Source organism: Vicia villosa, linkage group LG1 (genome assembly GCF_029867415.1).
Source record: "Vicia villosa cultivar HV-30 ecotype Madison, WI linkage group LG1, Vvil1.0, whole genome shotgun sequence".
NCBI classification, from domain to species: Eukaryota; Viridiplantae; Streptophyta; class Magnoliopsida; order Fabales; family Fabaceae; genus Vicia; species Vicia villosa.
In genome coordinates this window covers 36474301-36493587 of record NC_081180.1, presented here as the reverse complement: position 1 = coordinate 36493587, position 19287 = coordinate 36474301, and the positions used below count along the sequence as shown (strand labels likewise).

The following is a 19287-nucleotide window of genomic DNA, read 5'->3' as shown; positions in this document are numbered from 1 at the left end:
GTTTGAGTCGATTATGTCGTTAAGTGTGATTGTGAATGTGCATCATTGAGTCACATTCATTGCATTGTTTGAGACATCCCTAGTGGCAGTTGTTTGAGACGGCCCTTGTGGCGAATGTTTGAGACGGCCCAATGGCAATTGTTTGAGACGGGAGTTTTACTCCAATGGTACCACATGCATTTGCATTGTTCGAGTTGCATAAGTAAAGTCATGTGATGAGTCGTATTTGAATAATTGTGTGTGCATAACATGAATGTTATCTTATGTCGATTTGATGGTTGTTTCGTTGAGCATATGTGCTAAATTCCTATGTATGCCTTAATTGAGATTGATATTATTGTTGTGAATGATGTGAATATGAGTAAGTGATATATGTTGAGAAGTGGTGACCGATGTATGATTATTTCTCCGCTTTGAATATTATCATACGCTTCTTTATAATGAATGATATCTCACCCCTTCTGTTTGAATGTTGCCCTCCGTTGGTAACGTGCAGGTAATGACGCGGAGTAGTCGTGTACCTATAGCTCGAGTCGGTGTGTGTCAATGCTCTGATACGTAGCACTCGGGGAACGTTGGATTACTTGGTTACGTCTTGTTTCTTGCGTTTATCCTTGTTGAACCTTGTCCTTATGTTATGCTAAGACTTGTTAGATGTATTGTGTCGTGTTTGGCCTTGATATTATGAGTTGTATGGTTGTTGACTTGTGATTTTCCGCTGCGATGCAAGTACTTGATTTGATGGCAATGATTAATGATTTTGATATTGTTCTCCTACACGTGTGCTATGTATCTAAGTGAGTGAGCAGGATATATGTATGCGATGTTTGTTGTTTAAAATGTGACGCTCCGGATCGTTATATTCTAATTGCTTGAAATTTTGTACTCTGATATTCCTGTTAATTGCGGGGTAGATTTGGGGTGTTACAAATAACATGTGAACAAGGAACACGGTATGCTTGATACTTTCCGCAGTCACACCAAAGATCTATTAGGTTTATCTTATAATCTCCCATATGTTTTCTCTCACCATGATCCACTGTCTCATTCACACTGAAAGTGTTATGATTGTAGTCAAATATCCTTACCTGATGTGTGTTGGATTTTGATGTTTCTTCTTTCATCACTTTCATGCATCTTTCTGTAAAAAAAAGTTCCAGAATTCAAAACTGCATTCCACTTAGCACCCTTTTCAGCAAATAGTGATCCCATCCTATAGTATGTTGCACGTACCAACGCCGTAATGGGTAGATTACGTGTGCCTTTGAAGATTGAGTTCATTGATTCAACTAGGTTTATTGTCATGTGACCCCAACGCCGACCTCCATCAAATGCCCTCGTCCACTTTTCCACTGGAATATTGTCTAACCACCTTAAAGCATCACCATTAGCCATACCAATTTTATTTCGGTAGTAGTGAAATGTTGGTTGGTTTAAAGCATAACCTGATTGTTACAAAAATGGGTTACTAATATATAAATATAAATTACCAATACAAAAGGTTAGGAAATATATACTTACCCATGTTGATCACTTTTTTTCGGAGGGTACGGTCCTTGACTTCCCTCGTAAAATTTTGTGCGATATGTCTGATACAGTAGACATGTACAGATGGAGGATCATGCCAACCATTGTCTGGATTATTGTACGCACTTTCAATTGATGCATGTCTGTCTGAAATCAAACACATGTCAGGCTGAGGGGCTACATGCATTCTCAAGTTCTTTAGAAAGAAACCCCAACCATCCGCTGTCTCACCCTCCACAAGAGCAAAAGCAACTAGAAAGATATTACTGTTGCCATCTTGAGCTACCGCCATTAGTAGCTTACCTTTATACTTACCTTATAACTAGGTACCATCAATTTAAAGTATAGGTTTGCAATATGCAAACTATTTTATGCTTGGTTGGAATGCCCAGAAAAGTCGGTGGAAAATTTGTTTCCCATTGACAACAGTGTCGTCATCTGTATATACGTGAAGTGTTTACATTTCTACCACCGTACCAGGAACAAATTTCTTAAGATCTAACAAGTAATGTGGAAGCTCATTGTATGAATTTTGCCAATTACGGTATACCTGTTCAATAGCTTTATTCCTTGCAATCCATGTTTTCTTGTACGACGGATTAAATTTGAATTCAGACACAATCTCACTAATACAGACGCTCACCTTAGTTGACGGGTCCTTATCTACAAGGGGCATTAAATGTTGACACATCAACTGAGAGCTAAGTTGTCGGCGATCCTGATTAAAGATAGGTGTTGAACAACTATGTGGGGGGTTCATAATGCCTATCTCCCATAGGTCTCTTCTCTTTCGAAAGGACGCCAAAAGTTAAAACCTGCACGTAGCGTTTCTACAACATATTTGATATCTCTTTTTGTCATAAATAGTCACCTTGAAATCAATACATTATTTCATATGATATTTTGAGATGGCAAGAACACAATCGACTTTGGTTTTAAACTGGTTTCCCACAGCTATGCCACCCTCCATCGGAAGACGGGGATTGTGTGATCATGCAAACGAAGATTGGTTTTTCAGTTAGTTGCAACGTTGTAAGGTGGGGCAGTGGATAATACACATTCTCAACTGGAATGTGTTGCTCATCTTCGTTGATTACACCTGTTTCGAATAAAGTAGTAAACAAATCATCAGCTTGTGCCTTAGTTTCTTCATCATCATCTTCCTCAACATTTTCATTGGGAATTATTGCTGGAGATTCTTCTTCTCGTAGGTTGACTAGCTGTGACGGCTGAGGTTTTTTACATTGTTGAAATTTTATGTAGAGATTAATAAAATCAAAACCCGATATTTCATGATTCCCAAACATTGTTTCGACATCATCGTCGTCTCGGATCTTCATTGGAACAAATTTCACATGGTCATTTCCGAAAAAAAACTACATTTCGATAAATAATTTGTGAAATCGAACTGGCTTGCAGCTTTGATTCCAAGCTACTCCTCAAGTAATCTAAGATAGCATTTCTGCTTAACTTCAAACGACAAATTTTTATATCTGCAAAAATAATCCCAACATCATCAGATGACTGAATCTTTCCCTGTTATTATTTTATTTCAAGATATAAACAAATTTCGTCCTCGTTCACATAGTTTTGTCAAAGTCGAAGAAATGATCCGCCCGTATTTGGAATAAGCGGGATTTGGTCATGTCATCAACATTACCTCATATGGCATAGATAGAAATTTTCTCCTCGCCTTATGCGAAAGATGGCGACCAGAAACACACACTTTTCATCTTCCAACGAGTGAATGCACCATCACACTTGAAGATGTTCATATGTTGATGGGTTTACGTATCAATGGTGTCGCAGTTGCTGGATCTACATCTGTGTCTTATTTTATCGCTGAAGAACTACTGGGTGAAACATTGACAGACACAACTAGTAAAGGCCAATTCATTGAAATGACTTGGCTCCGAGAAAAATACGAAAACCATATGACATTAACCGCATATTCCACCGTCGAAGAAATTCTTCAAAAAGCTAGAGTTTACATTTTGTTGCTTTTTGGTGGTTTATTATTTCCTGATACTAATGGTAACACTATACATCTGTAGTATTTACCATTATTATCGGACTTTAATAAAACAGGTAAGTATAGCTAGGGATCTGCAACTTTAGCGCATCTATACAGACACTTGTATAGATGCGCCAAAAAAGAAGTGCATAATTTTGCTGGTTGTGGAGTCTTACTTCAAGCTTAGGGATGGTTGAGAATATCGAGACTGGCACCAGAGAATCCTAACCATACCAATTTCCATATGCAACCAAGTACGTTTTAGTCTCTTTTTTTAAATATGTTTATTATGCGCTTTTTTAGGTAATAATTATTTCTATTTTAGGTGGCCCGCATATGGGATGAATTACGAAAAAACACCCCATCATTGTGCTCCTGGATATCGAGCGTTCATCCATCATTTCAAGCTGATTAATGTAATATATCTTTAACACTTAACTCAATTAATACTATCTCTTAGAATTATTTTTTAACTAATCATTTGAATGTATGTAACAGTTTACATGGAGGCCCTATCTCGAACTTGAAGATCTGGAACCAATAGATAGTGACGTGTGGAGTTCAAAAACTTTTATAATTAGCTTCCCTTATGTTGAAATGCATCATTCAGATAGGGTTAAACTCCATTTTGGTATTCAACAGGACATACTGTGTCCTCCAACTTGCATGGAAGAGTATCACAAAAGTCAACTGAACAATCAATGGCCATACGAGGATTGGAGAGACCATTACAAGAATGAGCGTCGTCAATGGAATAATCGCCATAGAACTGCCTTACAAGGGGAAATTTTGCCTCAAGAATGTAAACCGAGCCGAGATTACATGACATGGTATGCATATGTGTCAAATGTGTATTTATCACCGAATATATTCTTATTTGACCCTCATAATCAACCCTCCCCCTCAAACTTCCAACAAACCCGACCAACTATCCCTAACACTCAACAACATTTCCGTAACACCCAACAATCTTTCATTCCAACACAACCACCTTATACCCCAAGCCAACGTTATCATCACTAAAACCATATACTTCATACACCCAACCACACACACCATTCTCACAACTTACCACTATCCCAACCTACCAACACCATTACTATCAAACACCCCAGTACACCCAAACGCAACCTACCACTACCCAACATAACCCATCTACATCACACATCCAACCACAATACCACAACTACCAAACACCCTAATACTCCCAAACGCAACCTACCACTACCCAACATAACCCATCTATATCATACATCCAACCACAATACCACAACTACCAAACACCCCAACAACGAATGTCTTTTTCCAATCACAACAATTTACCCCAAGTTCATCACAAAAGAACTATGTCACCTTGAAAACCTCAATGCCTAACATCACCCAATAAGATTGGAATAACGAGGGAACCGAATTAAGTTATGGCAGTGCGATGACGACTGCTTTTATCAGTGAATAAATGGTCGAAGAATTATATGATCGTGGACATGAGATATGGCCTTCTACTCAACTTGCAAATGATGAAGTGCCTCGTAGAAGAACTACGAGAACTGGACATCCTCCTAACTGTGGAACCAGCCAGCAGTTACGCCGACCGGGTTGAGGTGGCAATTAAAAATCGTTTATTTTATTTTATTGTAATATTATTTTTTTAATCGTATTGTAACTTTATTTTATTTATCAATTAAATATATATTAATTATATAAATATTATTTATTATAATTTATTTTAATGTTTTAAATTTAATATAATTTCTTGCGTTAATTTTAATGTTCATATGAATTTAAAATTTGATTTTTAAAAAAAAAAGTTTACAGGCTTCCGCCAATGCATTGAGCGGAGCCTTCTAATTTATACACATGTCTGTCCATTGCTTTTGCAGATAAAGAAGTATTTTCACACCTCCGCCAATCCAATTGGCGGAGGTTATATAACAGTAACAACAAAGTATGGAAAAGATGGTATATTGGAAATATTGGTGAAAAGTATGGTATATTGGAAATATTGGTGAAAAGTATGGTATATTGAGTAATAATTTTTAAAAAGATGGTACAACAAGAAAAGAAAAAATTCTAAGTTTTACATTTAATGGACTAGTATCTTTACAAAAGTTTTACACTTATTTTTGGTTGCGTGAACTATTTTTTGTGGGATCAATTGCTACATTATATTTAAGCAATATCTAAGCAATTTAAACCAATTTCACTCCAATGGTAATTTGAATAAGCAATTTATATGTGATCCGATCAATTTATATTTGATCCCACTAGTTATCAAGAATCTTATTTAATGCTAAACAACCTACTATTTGGATTGCTTTATGATGTAACTTACACAAATATTTAAGCGGAAATGCCATGTGTATCTACTCCAATGATAAAAATGCTAAATTCTTGAACTTATGAATCGTAATATATAATAAGCAAAACCTCCCTTGAAAATGCTCTTAGGTTCACATTCACATGTGTGTTTCACTTCATTTCACATCCTCTTCTCTTCTCATTTTCACACTTTTCCTGACACAAACTCACTGCCTGACCTGTAATATTACCCTCAATGAATGAGTCTGACACAATTAATCCTTTGTTTTAGTTCAACTAAAGTTAAATATCACCATCTTCTTTATAAATACAAAAGACACAGCTAAAGACACACCTTTCCTAACCCAACAAAAGCAAGGAGAGTGAGTAAGTAACCTGTTGAGGAAATGCACTGAAATTAAGCTTTGTACCAAAAGCAGAGACAACACCACTTTTAAAATCTGTCTTTCTGTGTCATTATTATTTTTATCAAGTTTCTTTTTATATTTCCCATTAGATAAAATCTCTCACCGAAATGTAATAATCAGTAGCATGTTTTGATGCTATAAAAAGCACTTATCTCCAAACTCATTCATCTTTTGAAGTTCCTTTTCTTAAAGGCAGTGATGCACTTGTCTTTCATACATGTTTTATCAAATCGCAGAAAGCAAAGCACCTACAATCTCTTGTATTGTTGCAAAAGATAATTAACTGCTTTTGCATGTGGAGTAGGAGTAGTATATAAAACATTTTGGTGGCTACATAGATATACATAGGTGCAGTTTTGTTGAATATTTGAACCCTTAATGGGAAGCCTATTAATTTGTAACACTACTCTACATTTACATGCAGGGATCATCAGAGTGTAGAAGGTGGCTCGGTTAAGTATTTGAAGTTCACATAGTTGGAGTTGTCTGAGTGAGTAACTGAGTTGTAGTTGAAGTTGCAGACATTATAATATAGATGGCGTAAAGCACAAGGTATATGTGTTTCTAGTTTCTACTAACTGCTCTCACTCATAAACACGCTTTCTATACCTGCTTCATTCTCTGCTCTACTAAAACTCTAACACAACCCCTAATTAGTAGCCCACTTTAACTTCCGTTGCATGCATATTTATTTCTCCTTCAAACTCAAATTAATTACTAGTACATCTTTTGGTCCATTGGGGACGCCGTTACAAATTTTTGTAACACTAACTACTATGAAAAAAGGTGTACTATGTGTCAATGTCGGTATTCGAAATCTACACCGGCACCTGAAAAAAGTTGTATGTATCAATGTGTGTTGATGTCGGCAATATAAAAGTTAAAATTGCATTGAAAACTAAAAGCTATAATTATTTTGGAACAAATAATTTTTACAAATATGACATTTATATTGAAACCAATGGAATATCAATTTTATCATTAAAATCAACATATCTGATTAATTTTTTAAGAAACACATATTGTTTAAATATAAGACAATTTTTTATGACACAGAAGTAGCATGATAGAGAGGTTGTGGAAAAGTGGGGTTGGGTTGGAACAAATTTGCATTAAGCGTTAAAATCCAGTGGATATGCCTCCAACTTTTTAGCTCTTAATTGCAACTTTTCAACAAACAGCTATAGAATTTGTTGTGGGGAGAGAGGGGGGTCCCTAGACCGTGAATTTATTTTTCACACTAACCCAAGAAACAGAGAAATTTAGCTGCACTGCACCATCAGTATACAACTTAATGACTCTTAACCAATCCAATCAAATAACAATATTATTATTTTTTTGGTTTTCCCAATACACTTAACAACATTTCGACTTTAGCTATCCGAATCAATTCATTCAAAATCAATTTTTTTCAGAACAAAATCTAACATGTGCTCAATTCGATGTGTGACACTTGATACAATAAGCCTCTTGAAGTCTGAATTAGTCACATGGGTGTTGTATGAAGCAAGTGAAAGTGAAAGTGACATAACATAACACATGATTGTTCTTATTGTGTTTTGTAACTATCCCATATAATTGATGAACCTCACCTTCACTTATATGTATTGCATGTAGTATCATTTTCATCTTTATATCCCTAGTTCCCCAATATCCCATCCAAAATCCAATACCACTGACATTACCATTTGTCCAATTGTTTTGTGCATTGTATTCTACCACAATGTCCGGATTTCCAAGCACACAAACAACCTTCAAATTATCTCTTTATGCCTCTTGTCTCTCCTCTTCTGTTCTGTCACTGATGCGTCTCAATCTTTTGATTTTGTTACCGTCTAATCTAAACCGTCCGATCTTGATCAAAACGTCTCGCTGAGACCATTCATTCTTAAGGAAAAATGGTATTGATGAGGAGAAAGTTTATATTAATATGGCCATAAAAAAATAAAAGAGTGGTAAAGTCAAAATTAGACATCATATCATATCATAAATACATACTGACACTTTATAACAATGTCAATGCTCATAAATTAATAAGAGTTTTTATAGAATATTGTTAGTTTCTTGTTATATTTGCATGTCACTTTATTTTTCTCACCATCTTTTCAATCACAGAAGATTCAGAGAATGTACAGCACCTAGTAGAAGATGAAATGAAATGCTGTCAAGATTTGATGCCATGTACCTTTATTTTCTTTCTTTATACTATCTTGCAACAACCGTTACAAAGAGTTATTGTTTTTCTCATTCTTCTGTACTTTCTTGCTATTGTTTTTCTTCAAGAATCAACCACTGCATGAAACTAAGAAGTGAAAGTTTCTTGTTTATTTTCTACAGAGATAGATATCTAGCCATTAGAAATGAAGGAAGAAGATAAAGTCCAAGAAACTGGACTTGAGTCTCAACTAGCTTCATGTTTTACTTCCTCTTGCAAAACTCTTGTTCTTGCTTCTAGGCCTGGCTATGGAAAACTTGGGACAAAGTGTGTTGTCAAAGCTAATCACTTTCTTGCAGATATATCAGTATCCGACTTGAGCCAATATGATGTAAGTCAAACGAAATTGCGGTTACGCTGTAAACCTTGATATTACGTTAAAATGCAACCGTAATTGAGGTTTGGGAGACCTCTAGAACTTTTATATAGATTTTGCTAAGTTATCATGTGTTTTATGAAGGTTGTTATAACTCCTGAAGTTAACTCTAGAAAAACAAGAAAAGCTATCATAGCCGAGTTAGTGAAGCTTCATCGAAACACTGAGTTGGAAAATAGACTCCCGGCCTATGATGGCTCAAAGACTCTTTACACTTCCGGTCGGCTTCCGTTTACAAAGAAAGAGTTCAATATACTATTGAGTGAGGAGGATGAGAGAACTTGTAGTACAAGGTGATTGATTATTATTCAAGAAAAACTAAGTAAATTTCTTTTTTTCAAATTTTGGATTTTGAAACGAACATGAGTTGTAAATTTTGTGTTCAGGGAAAGAACATTTGAAGTTCAAATCAAGTTTGCAGCTCATGTTAGCATGCATCAGTTACATGAGCTTCTCAGTGGGAAAAAAGTGGATACTCCACATGAAGCTCTTAATGTCATTGACATTGTATTGAAGGAGGTTGCATCTCATAGGTGCATTTTTTATTTGTTCTTTCAAGTTTTAACATATATCATTTTATTATTGATTCTTACACGTTAATTTGCATGTTTAGCTATGTATCGTTTGGGAGGTCATCGTATTCTCCGAATTTAAGAAAACCGCATACGCTGAGTGGTGGTTTGGAATCATGGCGCGGTTTCTATCAAAGTATTAAAGTAACTCAGATGGGATTATCACTTAATGTTGGTGAGAGTTCTAGTCAATCTTCGAACTCGGGTTCTTCTGAACAATTTACCCTTAACTGAAATTGATTAATGACTTGAGCTCAATTAGTGTTTTTCTTCTGATTTATTTTGTCTGACAGACATGTCATCCACGGCGTTTATCGAACCACTCCCTGTGATTGACTTTGTAGCTCTAGTATTAGGAAAAGATGTGCAGTTTAAGCCATTGTCAGACGCAGATCGCATCAAGGTAAGAAATTTACTTTACAATGGCAACTAGAATTCATTGCTTATAGTTATTAGATAACATCATTTTCAAAATTTAAGCACTATTTTCTGATCAAGAAATACTTACGTTATGACTCGAGCAGATTAAAAAAGCCTTAAGAGGTGTGAAAGTCGAAATTACATATAGAGGAAGCGTTAGAAGGAAGTACAAGATAACAGGATTGACATCACAACCTACAAGGGAACTCATGTATGGCTTTGTAGTTTTTTTCATTACAAAAAGTCACGAATTTAACGTATTTCACATTTGAGGTAATGTTTTTTTTATCGTTTCCTTCGAATAGTTTCCCTTTGGATAAGCAAATGAACATGCAATCAGTAATTGATTACTTTCAAGAGAAGTATGAATATACAATCATGTATCCTCATTTACCTTGCCTTCAAGTAGGAAGCCAAGAGAGGTTGAACTATTTGCCTATGGAGGTATAAGCTTTTGTTTTTGTTTCAATTTATATTCATACTTTTTGTTTCGTTTTTAGATTTCATTAAAAGCTTATGTGACTTGTACTAGGTATGCAAGATAGTTGGAGGTCAGAGATATTCAAAAGGGCTTAATGAGAAGCAAATAACTTCTCTGCTAAAGGTCTCGTGCCAGAGACCACCTGGAAGGGAGGATGATATTCTACAGGTTCTTGTCGTTTTTTTGTTCAAGCATGTGAAGCACAAACATTAGACATGACATTAACCAATTATAATGTATTGGTGTTGTATACTGATACATGTCAGACACCAGACACGTCTACAATTTGAAGTGTCGTTACTGCATAGGTTTGAGTCCATTGTGAAATGAATAGCTCATGTATTGGTGTTGTCTTGTTTTTAATTGACAGACGATTCATCAAAATGATTATAATTGTAATCCTTATGCAAAGGAGTTTGGTATCAGCGTAGACAACAAGCTGGCATCAGTTGAGGCTCGTGTTCTTCCTGCTCCTTGGGTGATTTTTCCTATCGTTGAATTCATCATTCTTTGTTCTTGTCTTTTGGCATTCAACTGATAATAGTACATTTTGGCTCTTTCTTCATAGCTGAAATACCATGACACTGGAAGAGAGAACAAAATCCTGCCACAAATTGGTCAGTGGAACATGAATAACAAGGTTAGTTTTAGACAGACACATATTTATAGTTTGTTTTAAAAGTGGATTTTCATTCTTGTTATTTCAATGCAGAAAGTTATAAATGGAGGCAAAGTAACAAATTGGGCATGCATCAATTTCTCAAGAAATGTTCAAGAAAAACTAGCTAATGCATTTTGCCAAAATTTAGTTCAGGCATGCCAAATCTCAGGCATGGTAAAGTCTTCAATTTTGGCTTATATCACTTTTTCGATTATCACTTTCCAATTATAGTTACACCTTGTAGTATACACGATTTTTTTTATCCTTTAACAGGAATTTAGTCCGGAACCTGTGATTCCTGTATATTCAGCAAGACCGGATATGGTTAGGAAAGCCTTGGAGCATGTATGTTTTGTTTCTCGAAACAAACTTGGTGGGAAAGAGCTCGAGTTGCTCATTGCTATTCTTCCTGATAAAAACGGCTCTCTCTATGGTACGACTCTTAAAAGATTCTAAGAGATTCATCGGGAGAAGAAAATATAAATTTAATCGCCGTTATTATTTTCTTATGTTTACACGAAAACATGTGGTGAACACTTGTTTTTCACATTTTTGCTTGCGCTTGAAGAAACAAACTCTTGCTTCAGGTGATCTTAAAAAAATTTGCGAAACAGATCTCGGGTTGATTTCCCAATGTTGTCTTACAAAGTACGTATTCAAGATTGGTAGACAGTATTTGTCAAATGTAGCACTGAAGATCAATGTCAAGGTTTGTATTACGAAATTCCAATGATCTATCACCTTAGTTTCTTTCTCCTTGAAAATAATCACTTCTATATTTCCAATTTTCACTTAATCTTCATTTTTTTAAACAAATGCGGTGTATACTTTAGATGGGAGGAAGGAATGTAGTACTCATGGATGCTGTGAGTTCCAAGATTCCATTGGTTAGCGACATTCCAACGATAATTTTCGGAGCTGATGTAGCTCATCCCGACTCCGGAGAGGACGTTTGTCCATCCATTGCGGCAGTAAGCATTTCGAAACTCCTATAACTGATAGCGCCGTTCTAAGTTTGATCTATTGTGATTATCGTTATTCAGGTTGTAGCCTCGCAAGATTGGCCAGGAGTGAGCAAATATGCAGGCTTGGTATCTGCTCAGACACCTCGCGAGGAACTTATTCATGATCTTTTCAAATGTTGGAACGATCCACAGCATGGTATCGTTTACGGCGGCATGATCAGGTAATTTAGTTACACATTCGCTAAAATCAAAATTTTGCGGGCTTAATTGGATCATAACATTCTGTGCTGCTGCAGAGAGCTCTTGCTCTCATTTCAGAAGGCAACAGGAAAAAAACCACATAGGATAATATTTTACAGGGACGGGGTTGGTGATGGACAGTTCTACCAGGTTTTGCTATACGAGCTCGACGCAATCCGCAAGGTACTGACTACTAAGAGTGAGACACAATATCTCAAAAGTCAAAACAGTTATATTTGTTTCTACTGTTTATGAATTTTCAATATGTGTAGGCTTGTGCGTCTTTGGAACCTGGTTACCAACCACCAGTAACATTTGTCGTGGTTCAAAAACGGCATCACACTAGACTCTTCCCGAACAATCACAACGACAGAAACAGCACCGATAGAAGTGGGAATATCATGCCAGGTAAAAAGCCTTTAAATATAATTACAGAATATCTGCCATAACTGTGATTATTAATGCAGGAGTTGAAACATTTCTAACTGGTTAATGTAGGTACCGTTGTGGATTCAAAGATATGTCATCCTACGGATTTCGACTTCTACTTGTGCAGTCACGCAGGAATTCAGGTATGACAATGACATCTACATCGTTACATTAGGAAGAATTCGATATTATGGGATTGGATTAACTAACATTAATGGAATTTTCAGGGTACAAGTAGAGCAGCTCATTATCATGTTATATGGGACGACAACAACTTCAGTGCGGATGAGATTCAGTCTTTAACTAACAACTTGTGCTACACGTAAGTAAATAAACTCTTACTTCAAAATCATATTTCTCTACTCTTAAGATGAAATAAACTCGTCTTGTTTTGATGACAGTTATGCGAGATGTACGCGATCAGTTTCTGTAGGTAAGTCTTTCTTTCTTGTTTGATGATAAGTACATGAAAATGTGAATACATTTAATTGTCTGATATGTGTGTGCAGTGCCTCCGGTGTATTATGCTCATCTGGCAGCTTATAGAGCTAGATTCTACATGGAACCTGCTGTCCATGAAAATGCAAAATCACACGCTACAAGATTGAAAGTTGAGTCAGTTCGGCCACTGCCAGCTCTAAAAGAAAAGGTCAAGAATGTAATGTTTTACTGTTGAATGAGGAGTGCAGTATATGTAGGAAAAGGAAACTGATTGTAGGTGGGAAATTTAGTTCAATATGAACCAGTTTAACCCAACATGTATTGTACAATACTCTGCATGGCAATTATCGACATAGCGTAGTTTTGGTTTCTTTGGCTTTCTAGTGATTACGCGAAGGTAGTAATGTTTAAATTATTGGCTGCTTAAAGATGATTTATCTTAGATTTATCCCAACTATGTGGTGGACGGGATCAAAATGATTACGCCTTTCATTCCGCAACTGGTTCGAAAATCTGTCATTCTCTCTTAAAGCAAAAGTATACAAACGATTCCTTAACTCTGTTCTTTATCAGTTATTATTAGGACCTTACCTATCTCAATTAACTCTGTTCTTTATCAGTTTTTATTAGGACCTTACCTATCTCAATAAAGCAACACTTTGTTCTTTGGGCATTATTAGGACCTTACACCTCTAAATAATACTAGTCTGCCTATCGCACACATTGAAATAATAGTGTGAGACAAAGTATTTTAATTTTCTCTCTTTATTACGACGCAACTTAGACAATTTATAGAATTAAAAATGTGTTGAATTAATGATAATCAATGGAACAATTAAATATATTAAATTTTATAACATCATTTATAACTTTTTGATACATTTAATTCAATTAAAATACAAAATTATCTTATTTATTCAAAAGCATTTTTGTAATGAATCAAATTTATACACGTACTTTAAATTTTAGAGAATGTCCTTATTTAATTAACATCGATATCACTGTGTCGGAGCTGGTCATTTTTATGCATGTGTTGCTTTTTCACTTGCTCTTTTAGGCACAGAGAAACCATTACTCATAATTTATTTAAAAATAATTCAAACATTGCAACATAAATCTAATATAACACGCAATTTCATGTGTGTGAGCTCAAAATACTTAATAAATTAATAAAACACACATGGTGTTTTGAATTAACGAAAATGTTTTTATATTAAACCACCATGAGTCCGTGATTAGTGGGCATCCAAAATATCCCTTCGGCGGATGTCCTGTGAATTAGCTATCAAACTAATCTTCGAAACGGGAGTTGGGTGTAGGCGACTAGAACAAAAATGCTGAATAATATGAAAAGTAATTCCTACATTTAGAGGTTTATTGTTTTCCACTTCTCAAAAATTACATGCTTTAGATTTCTCAAATACGCCTTACTTTTTAGAGAGTCATGGCCATTGTTATAAAAACCAGTATAAATTCTTAACAGAAAATCATCACAAAATGGGTCTTGGCGTTATTAGAGCATAATTGATGATTCGACTAATACAGAATAGTTGAATAAATATATTTAGTGATGGAGCCAATGACTTGACCAATACATCTAATACTTGAAGCAATATTCATCTTTTGGAAAAACAAAAAAACATAAAGCTATCTGTGCTACATAAGGACAATGTAATACCACAAAATTTGCAGTCAAAATTCATAATCAGCTATTGAAGAGAAGATTACTGATGGGATGAGAAGCACAGAAACTAAACAGGCAAGGTCTCTTCTATCAAAGGAATGAAAACAAGTGGAATATGCAATTAAACTAATTCTGCTAAGTCAACTACAACTTGAACAACACTCTTCTAATTGAGCTGGTTTGTTTGACTAAATCACACTGAACACTAAATGAAGACAGGGTCATTCTTCTAACAAAGTACTCTATTGAATGCCAAAACTTATACCGTGTTAAAGAGAAAGGAAATTGCTAAAAGTAGCCACATTAAATGAGCGTCGCATTCTGGATTGCTGTACACAAAGCACGTTGTGCATCAAACTGTAATGAGGATAAGGAAAAACATTTTAGCAAAGGGAGCAACAGCAAGCAAGCTAATAGTGACTACAAGTTTTTTATATATAAATTCTGTGGCAAGCAAGCAAGTTAACTATATATTGACTGAATAGCATAGAAATGAAATTGTTCCAATATTTCAAAATACTAAATTATTTGTGCTATCTCTTCTTTCTTTCAGAAATGTTATGTTGTTGTTACCATCCAAAACCGATATGTTGACATTTCTGAATGATATTTCAAACGTGTCTGTTATGTAGTTGTGTCAATTAGATTTTCCAATATGACAGGACAAATGATTATATAACACCACGCATATTGGAAACAGGTCATACTCATACTCATAATCACACTCACACTTCCCTCGGGAATAGCTTGAGCCAAAACAAGTTTTACACTTACCCTTGCTTACAAACAAGAATAGAGTCTGTTCCATATGCAAAACGCAGCATGCACCAATAGTTTCTTATCTTATACCTGCCATTTCATGATCCAAAACACTAGATTTCAAATCATTACGAAAACAATACCTCGTGCTATATAAATTTTTCCGAATGTTGTTAAGAAAAAACAACATTCATAGTTCATTACACCTTAAACACCAATTCAAATACTAACTAAAAACAAATAACAATACAAAATACTCATAAAGAAGCAAGTTTACCCTTTACTTCACTCTCATCTTCCAAATCACCATCACCAACAAGATTACTCTCAATATCAGCTTGCTTACTCACCACCACAGCCTCCCGTTGCTGCGAACCATTCCCAGTCACCGATTGCTGATAAAGAACTCCCCCAATTATAGTAAAAAACAAACAAACCAAACCCGCCGGACTAGCATGCTTATCCCATATCGTCACATTAATCGCCACCGTCAGAAACTTATTCACAACCCCAGTAACCGTAAAAGCAGTCGCCGAAACCGCTTTCCTCGCCGCAAATCCAAAGAAACTAATAAGCAAACCAAACACACAAGACAACGAAACCGCAAGAACCGCATTCGTCTCAAACAAACTCCCAGTACTGGCAGTAATCGCATTCGCAACCTCAAAATTCTCTCCAGTAAGAAACCAAAAGAAAGGAGCAAGCATTAGAGATAACACATTGTTATAAAGAACAAAACCCCAAGTATTCAACCCAAGACTCATAACCATATGCTTGATGTAAACCATCTCAGTAGTAATCGTAACCAAATAAGCAAAAGCCCAAGAATAAGCAGTCAGAGTAAAACCCGAATCAGTGGAAACATACCCAACCGCACCAGCGAGAATCACCACAAGCGAGAAAAACGTGAGATTCGAAGGCGAAGGTTGACCTCGAAAAGCCGTATCAGCAAGAGCAACGAGAAGAGGAGTAAGAGATCTGAAAACAATGAAGGTATCAACGTTAGCGTGACGTAGGAGATTGGTGTTGGTGAAGATCGCGAGGTAGAAAACGAGTGCGGCAGGGAAGAATTTCTTGGCAATCTGAAAATTGAAAGGATCGTGATGAAGAAACCCTAGTTTTCCGAGAAGGTAAACACCGAGAGAGGAAGTGAGGTACTGTAACGCGGTTAAGAGGCCCGGGTAGTTGAATTGGGTGATGGCGTATTTGTTGATGATGGCTAGCAAGCTTGAGCAGAGAGCGTAGCCGATTACTAAGCCGCTTGTGGCGTAGTGCGGTGGCTTTGTGGTTGATGACATTGTTGAGGGGTTTTGGTGGTGGTTGTTGGAGGTGAAGTGGATCACCGACAGTTGAGAAATGGGGTTTTAGGGTTTGTTGGATTGGATTGGATTGGATTGGAGGAAATTGGAGTGTGTGTCAGTGAGGTGTGAATTGGGAGCAGAATGGAGAGGGGAAGAGGACAATTATTTTCTTGTTTGTTGTCCTCACTTCATTATTGTTACTGCTCTGTTCAGAATCAGAGAGTATCAATCAATGTGATTCTAATGGTGGGTTTGGTTTGAAAACAAGAAATAGAGTGAGAGGAACGGAAGTAAATGGAGAAATATATATTAAAAGAAGGGAAATAAATGGAAAGTATAAAAGAAAGAGACGTGTTTTAGTTACTTGATATTGGTAAATGACTCAAAATTCTTATATTAAAATAGGTCACCTTTTTCTTGTCATTTATTGTATATATTTATGACTATAATAGATTATATTTCTATAGATTAGATGTATTTTTTTTTTTGGTTGGTAATATGCATTTTCATTTTTATTTATTGTTGACAGCTGATACATCTAATTAAAAAATCACATGAACAATGCATAATAGTCTTCAATTGATGCATATAAAAGCAACACTGCAAGAGCTTTCATTCACAAACATAAATACAAAAGTCTCAAATACAATAATATTATCAACAATGGATCAAATTCAAAAGACACAATCAGCACCTGAACGTGTTTACAAAGATTTTGAACCTTATTTTGAATGGATTAAAGATGAAGTAAGTTACACTCTTATCCTAATGCTGCCAGGTACGTTCAATTTGTTGTAGAAACTTATGGTCAAATGTTATTAATGTTTGATTTAAGCTCTTTCTCATTTTCTTCTATATGTATTTATTTATATACTTTCAATTTCAACAAAAATAATAGGATTCACAAAGGAACAATTGAGAGTGCAAGTGACTTCAAAAGGTGTCCTAAGGATCAATGGTGAAAGGCAAGGGATTGAGAATATATGGCATCGTTTTCGTAAGGTATTTCCAATTCCTCAATATTGTGACACAAATGATGTCGATGCCAAGTTTGAACATGGAGTGTTGTCAATCAAGTTTCCAAAATTGATCACCCCGGATAATAAGCCTCAAGAACAAGAAACTATCACGAATCCACCACAAGAAGAACCTTCAATGGCACGTCAAAATAGTGATGAAGCTAAGGCGCCAACACAAGCACAAGTGGTTGATGAACCGCGAGAGATGCAAAAGGAAGATGAAAAAGAAAATAACAAGATAGAAGAACAAGTTGAGAATGATCAAAATAATGTGAAGACTAATCATGTGTCACCGGAGACTAAAGAAGTTGTTAAAACTCGCGAAGTAATTGACATCCGTGATCACGATGGCGAATATGAATCATCAATGCACACGATTTATGTGGATTGACTTACGATGAGTATGGTTTTCGTTGTTGTGGCTTGCTTAGCTAACTCTGATGATATATATATATATATATATATATATATATATATATATATATATATATATATATATATATATATATATATATATATATATATATATATATATAATGGATTTGCGGTAGAGATGACCATGGTGAAGAAACTGCTAGGGTTTAAAGGGAAAGTGAGAGTGAGAGCAGAGAAAGAGATCGAGAGTGAGAGTAGAGAAAGAGATAGAGAGTGAGAGGTTCACAATGGAGAGTGAGAGGTTCACAGAGGAAACTGGTGGAGTGTTGTAGCTTCAATGTTCTAAATGGGATTATGGTGAGAAAGAGAAGACAAAGAGAAAGAGAAAGAGGAAAGAGAAGACACAGAGAAAGAGAAAGAGGAAAGAGATATAGAAAACAGTAAGAGAATGAGAAAAGATGAAAAATGAAATTTGAATTTTGAAATTGAACCAATTGGAAGGAGGGAAAAGTGTGCTTTTCTATTTTGACCAATAGAAACCGAGCAGATGGCATGTAGTTGGGATAAGTGAGTTTTTCTATTTAGGTAGTTACAATATTATCCTTGTAGTAAGACAAAGCAATTCATATAGTACAACAAAGAACATGAATGGTAAAGGGCGTTATTGGTATGTCATGCACAAAATTAAAGGATTAGGCTTTGATTTAGAAAGTTACGGTTTTACCCTTTTTACAGTGTAAAATAAAATGTTGCAAAGGGCATAATAGGGAGTTTGGTCAATTGTTTAGTAATGGTAAGATAGTAGATTAAAAGCAAAGAGTATGTGGAAATTGAAAAACAAAATAAATTACTAAAGATTACTTAAAAACAATTATATTACCAAAAAAAATCATTAAAAGAAATTAAAAGCAAAGAGTATATGAAAATGGAAAAAAAATAATTAATGTAATGGTTATATTCAAACATTACCTTTGCCAGCCACCATGGTTTAGAGTCGTGTCCTCTCTCCTTTTCTTCTTGTCAACTTCTTTATTTCTAACCTTATCTATATTTCAAACATTACCTCTCCCACCATGGTAATT

General features: G+C 35.5%; 3 protein-coding genes across 4 annotated transcripts; 2 read left to right on the top strand and 1 right to left on the bottom strand.

Annotated features, from left to right (window-relative positions):
• The first annotated feature begins 8312 nt into the window (after window positions 1-8312).
• Window positions 8313-13551, top strand: LOC131634067 (protein argonaute PNH1-like). Its single transcript, XM_058904751.1, has 22 exons — window positions 8313-8448; window positions 8605-8813; window positions 8943-9151; window positions 9245-9391; window positions 9472-9605; window positions 9724-9833; window positions 9955-10061; window positions 10156-10294; window positions 10383-10499; window positions 10702-10809; window positions 10900-10971; window positions 11044-11166; window positions 11266-11425; window positions 11580-11701; window positions 11826-11963; window positions 12036-12178; window positions 12254-12380; window positions 12470-12605; window positions 12696-12769; window positions 12854-12948; window positions 13028-13059; window positions 13136-13551. Exons 2-22 carry the CDS (start codon window positions 8628-8630, stop codon window positions 13300-13302), a joined length of 2646 nt encoding a protein of 881 aa, XP_058760734.1. The 5' UTR covers window positions 8313-8448; window positions 8605-8627; the 3' UTR covers window positions 13303-13551.
• Window positions 13552-14779: 1228 nt separating this feature from the next.
• LOC131634089 (GDP-fucose transporter 1-like) lies at window positions 14780-17125 on the bottom strand. Of its 2 annotated transcripts, XM_058904761.1 has the most exons (3): window positions 15788-17125; window positions 15526-15600; window positions 14780-15108 (listed from the first exon to the last, which is right to left on the bottom strand). In XM_058904761.1, exons 1-2 carry the CDS (start codon window positions 16806-16808, stop codon window positions 15590-15592), a joined length of 1032 nt encoding a protein of 343 aa, XP_058760744.1. In that variant the 5' UTR covers window positions 16809-17125; the 3' UTR covers window positions 14780-15108; window positions 15526-15589. The 2 variants fall into 2 exon arrangements, with proteins under 2 accessions (XP_058760744.1, XP_058760748.1); XM_058904765.1 differs by lacking the exon at window positions 15526-15600.
• A 324-nt stretch (window positions 17126-17449) lies between these two features.
• LOC131613829 (inactive protein RESTRICTED TEV MOVEMENT 2-like) lies at window positions 17450-18221 on the top strand. Its single transcript, XM_058885486.1, has 2 exons — window positions 17450-17589; window positions 17710-18221. Exons 1-2 carry the CDS (start codon window positions 17475-17477, stop codon window positions 18219-18221), a joined length of 627 nt encoding a protein of 208 aa, XP_058741469.1. The 5' UTR covers window positions 17450-17474.
• The last annotated feature ends 1066 nt before the right edge of the window (window positions 18222-19287 follow it).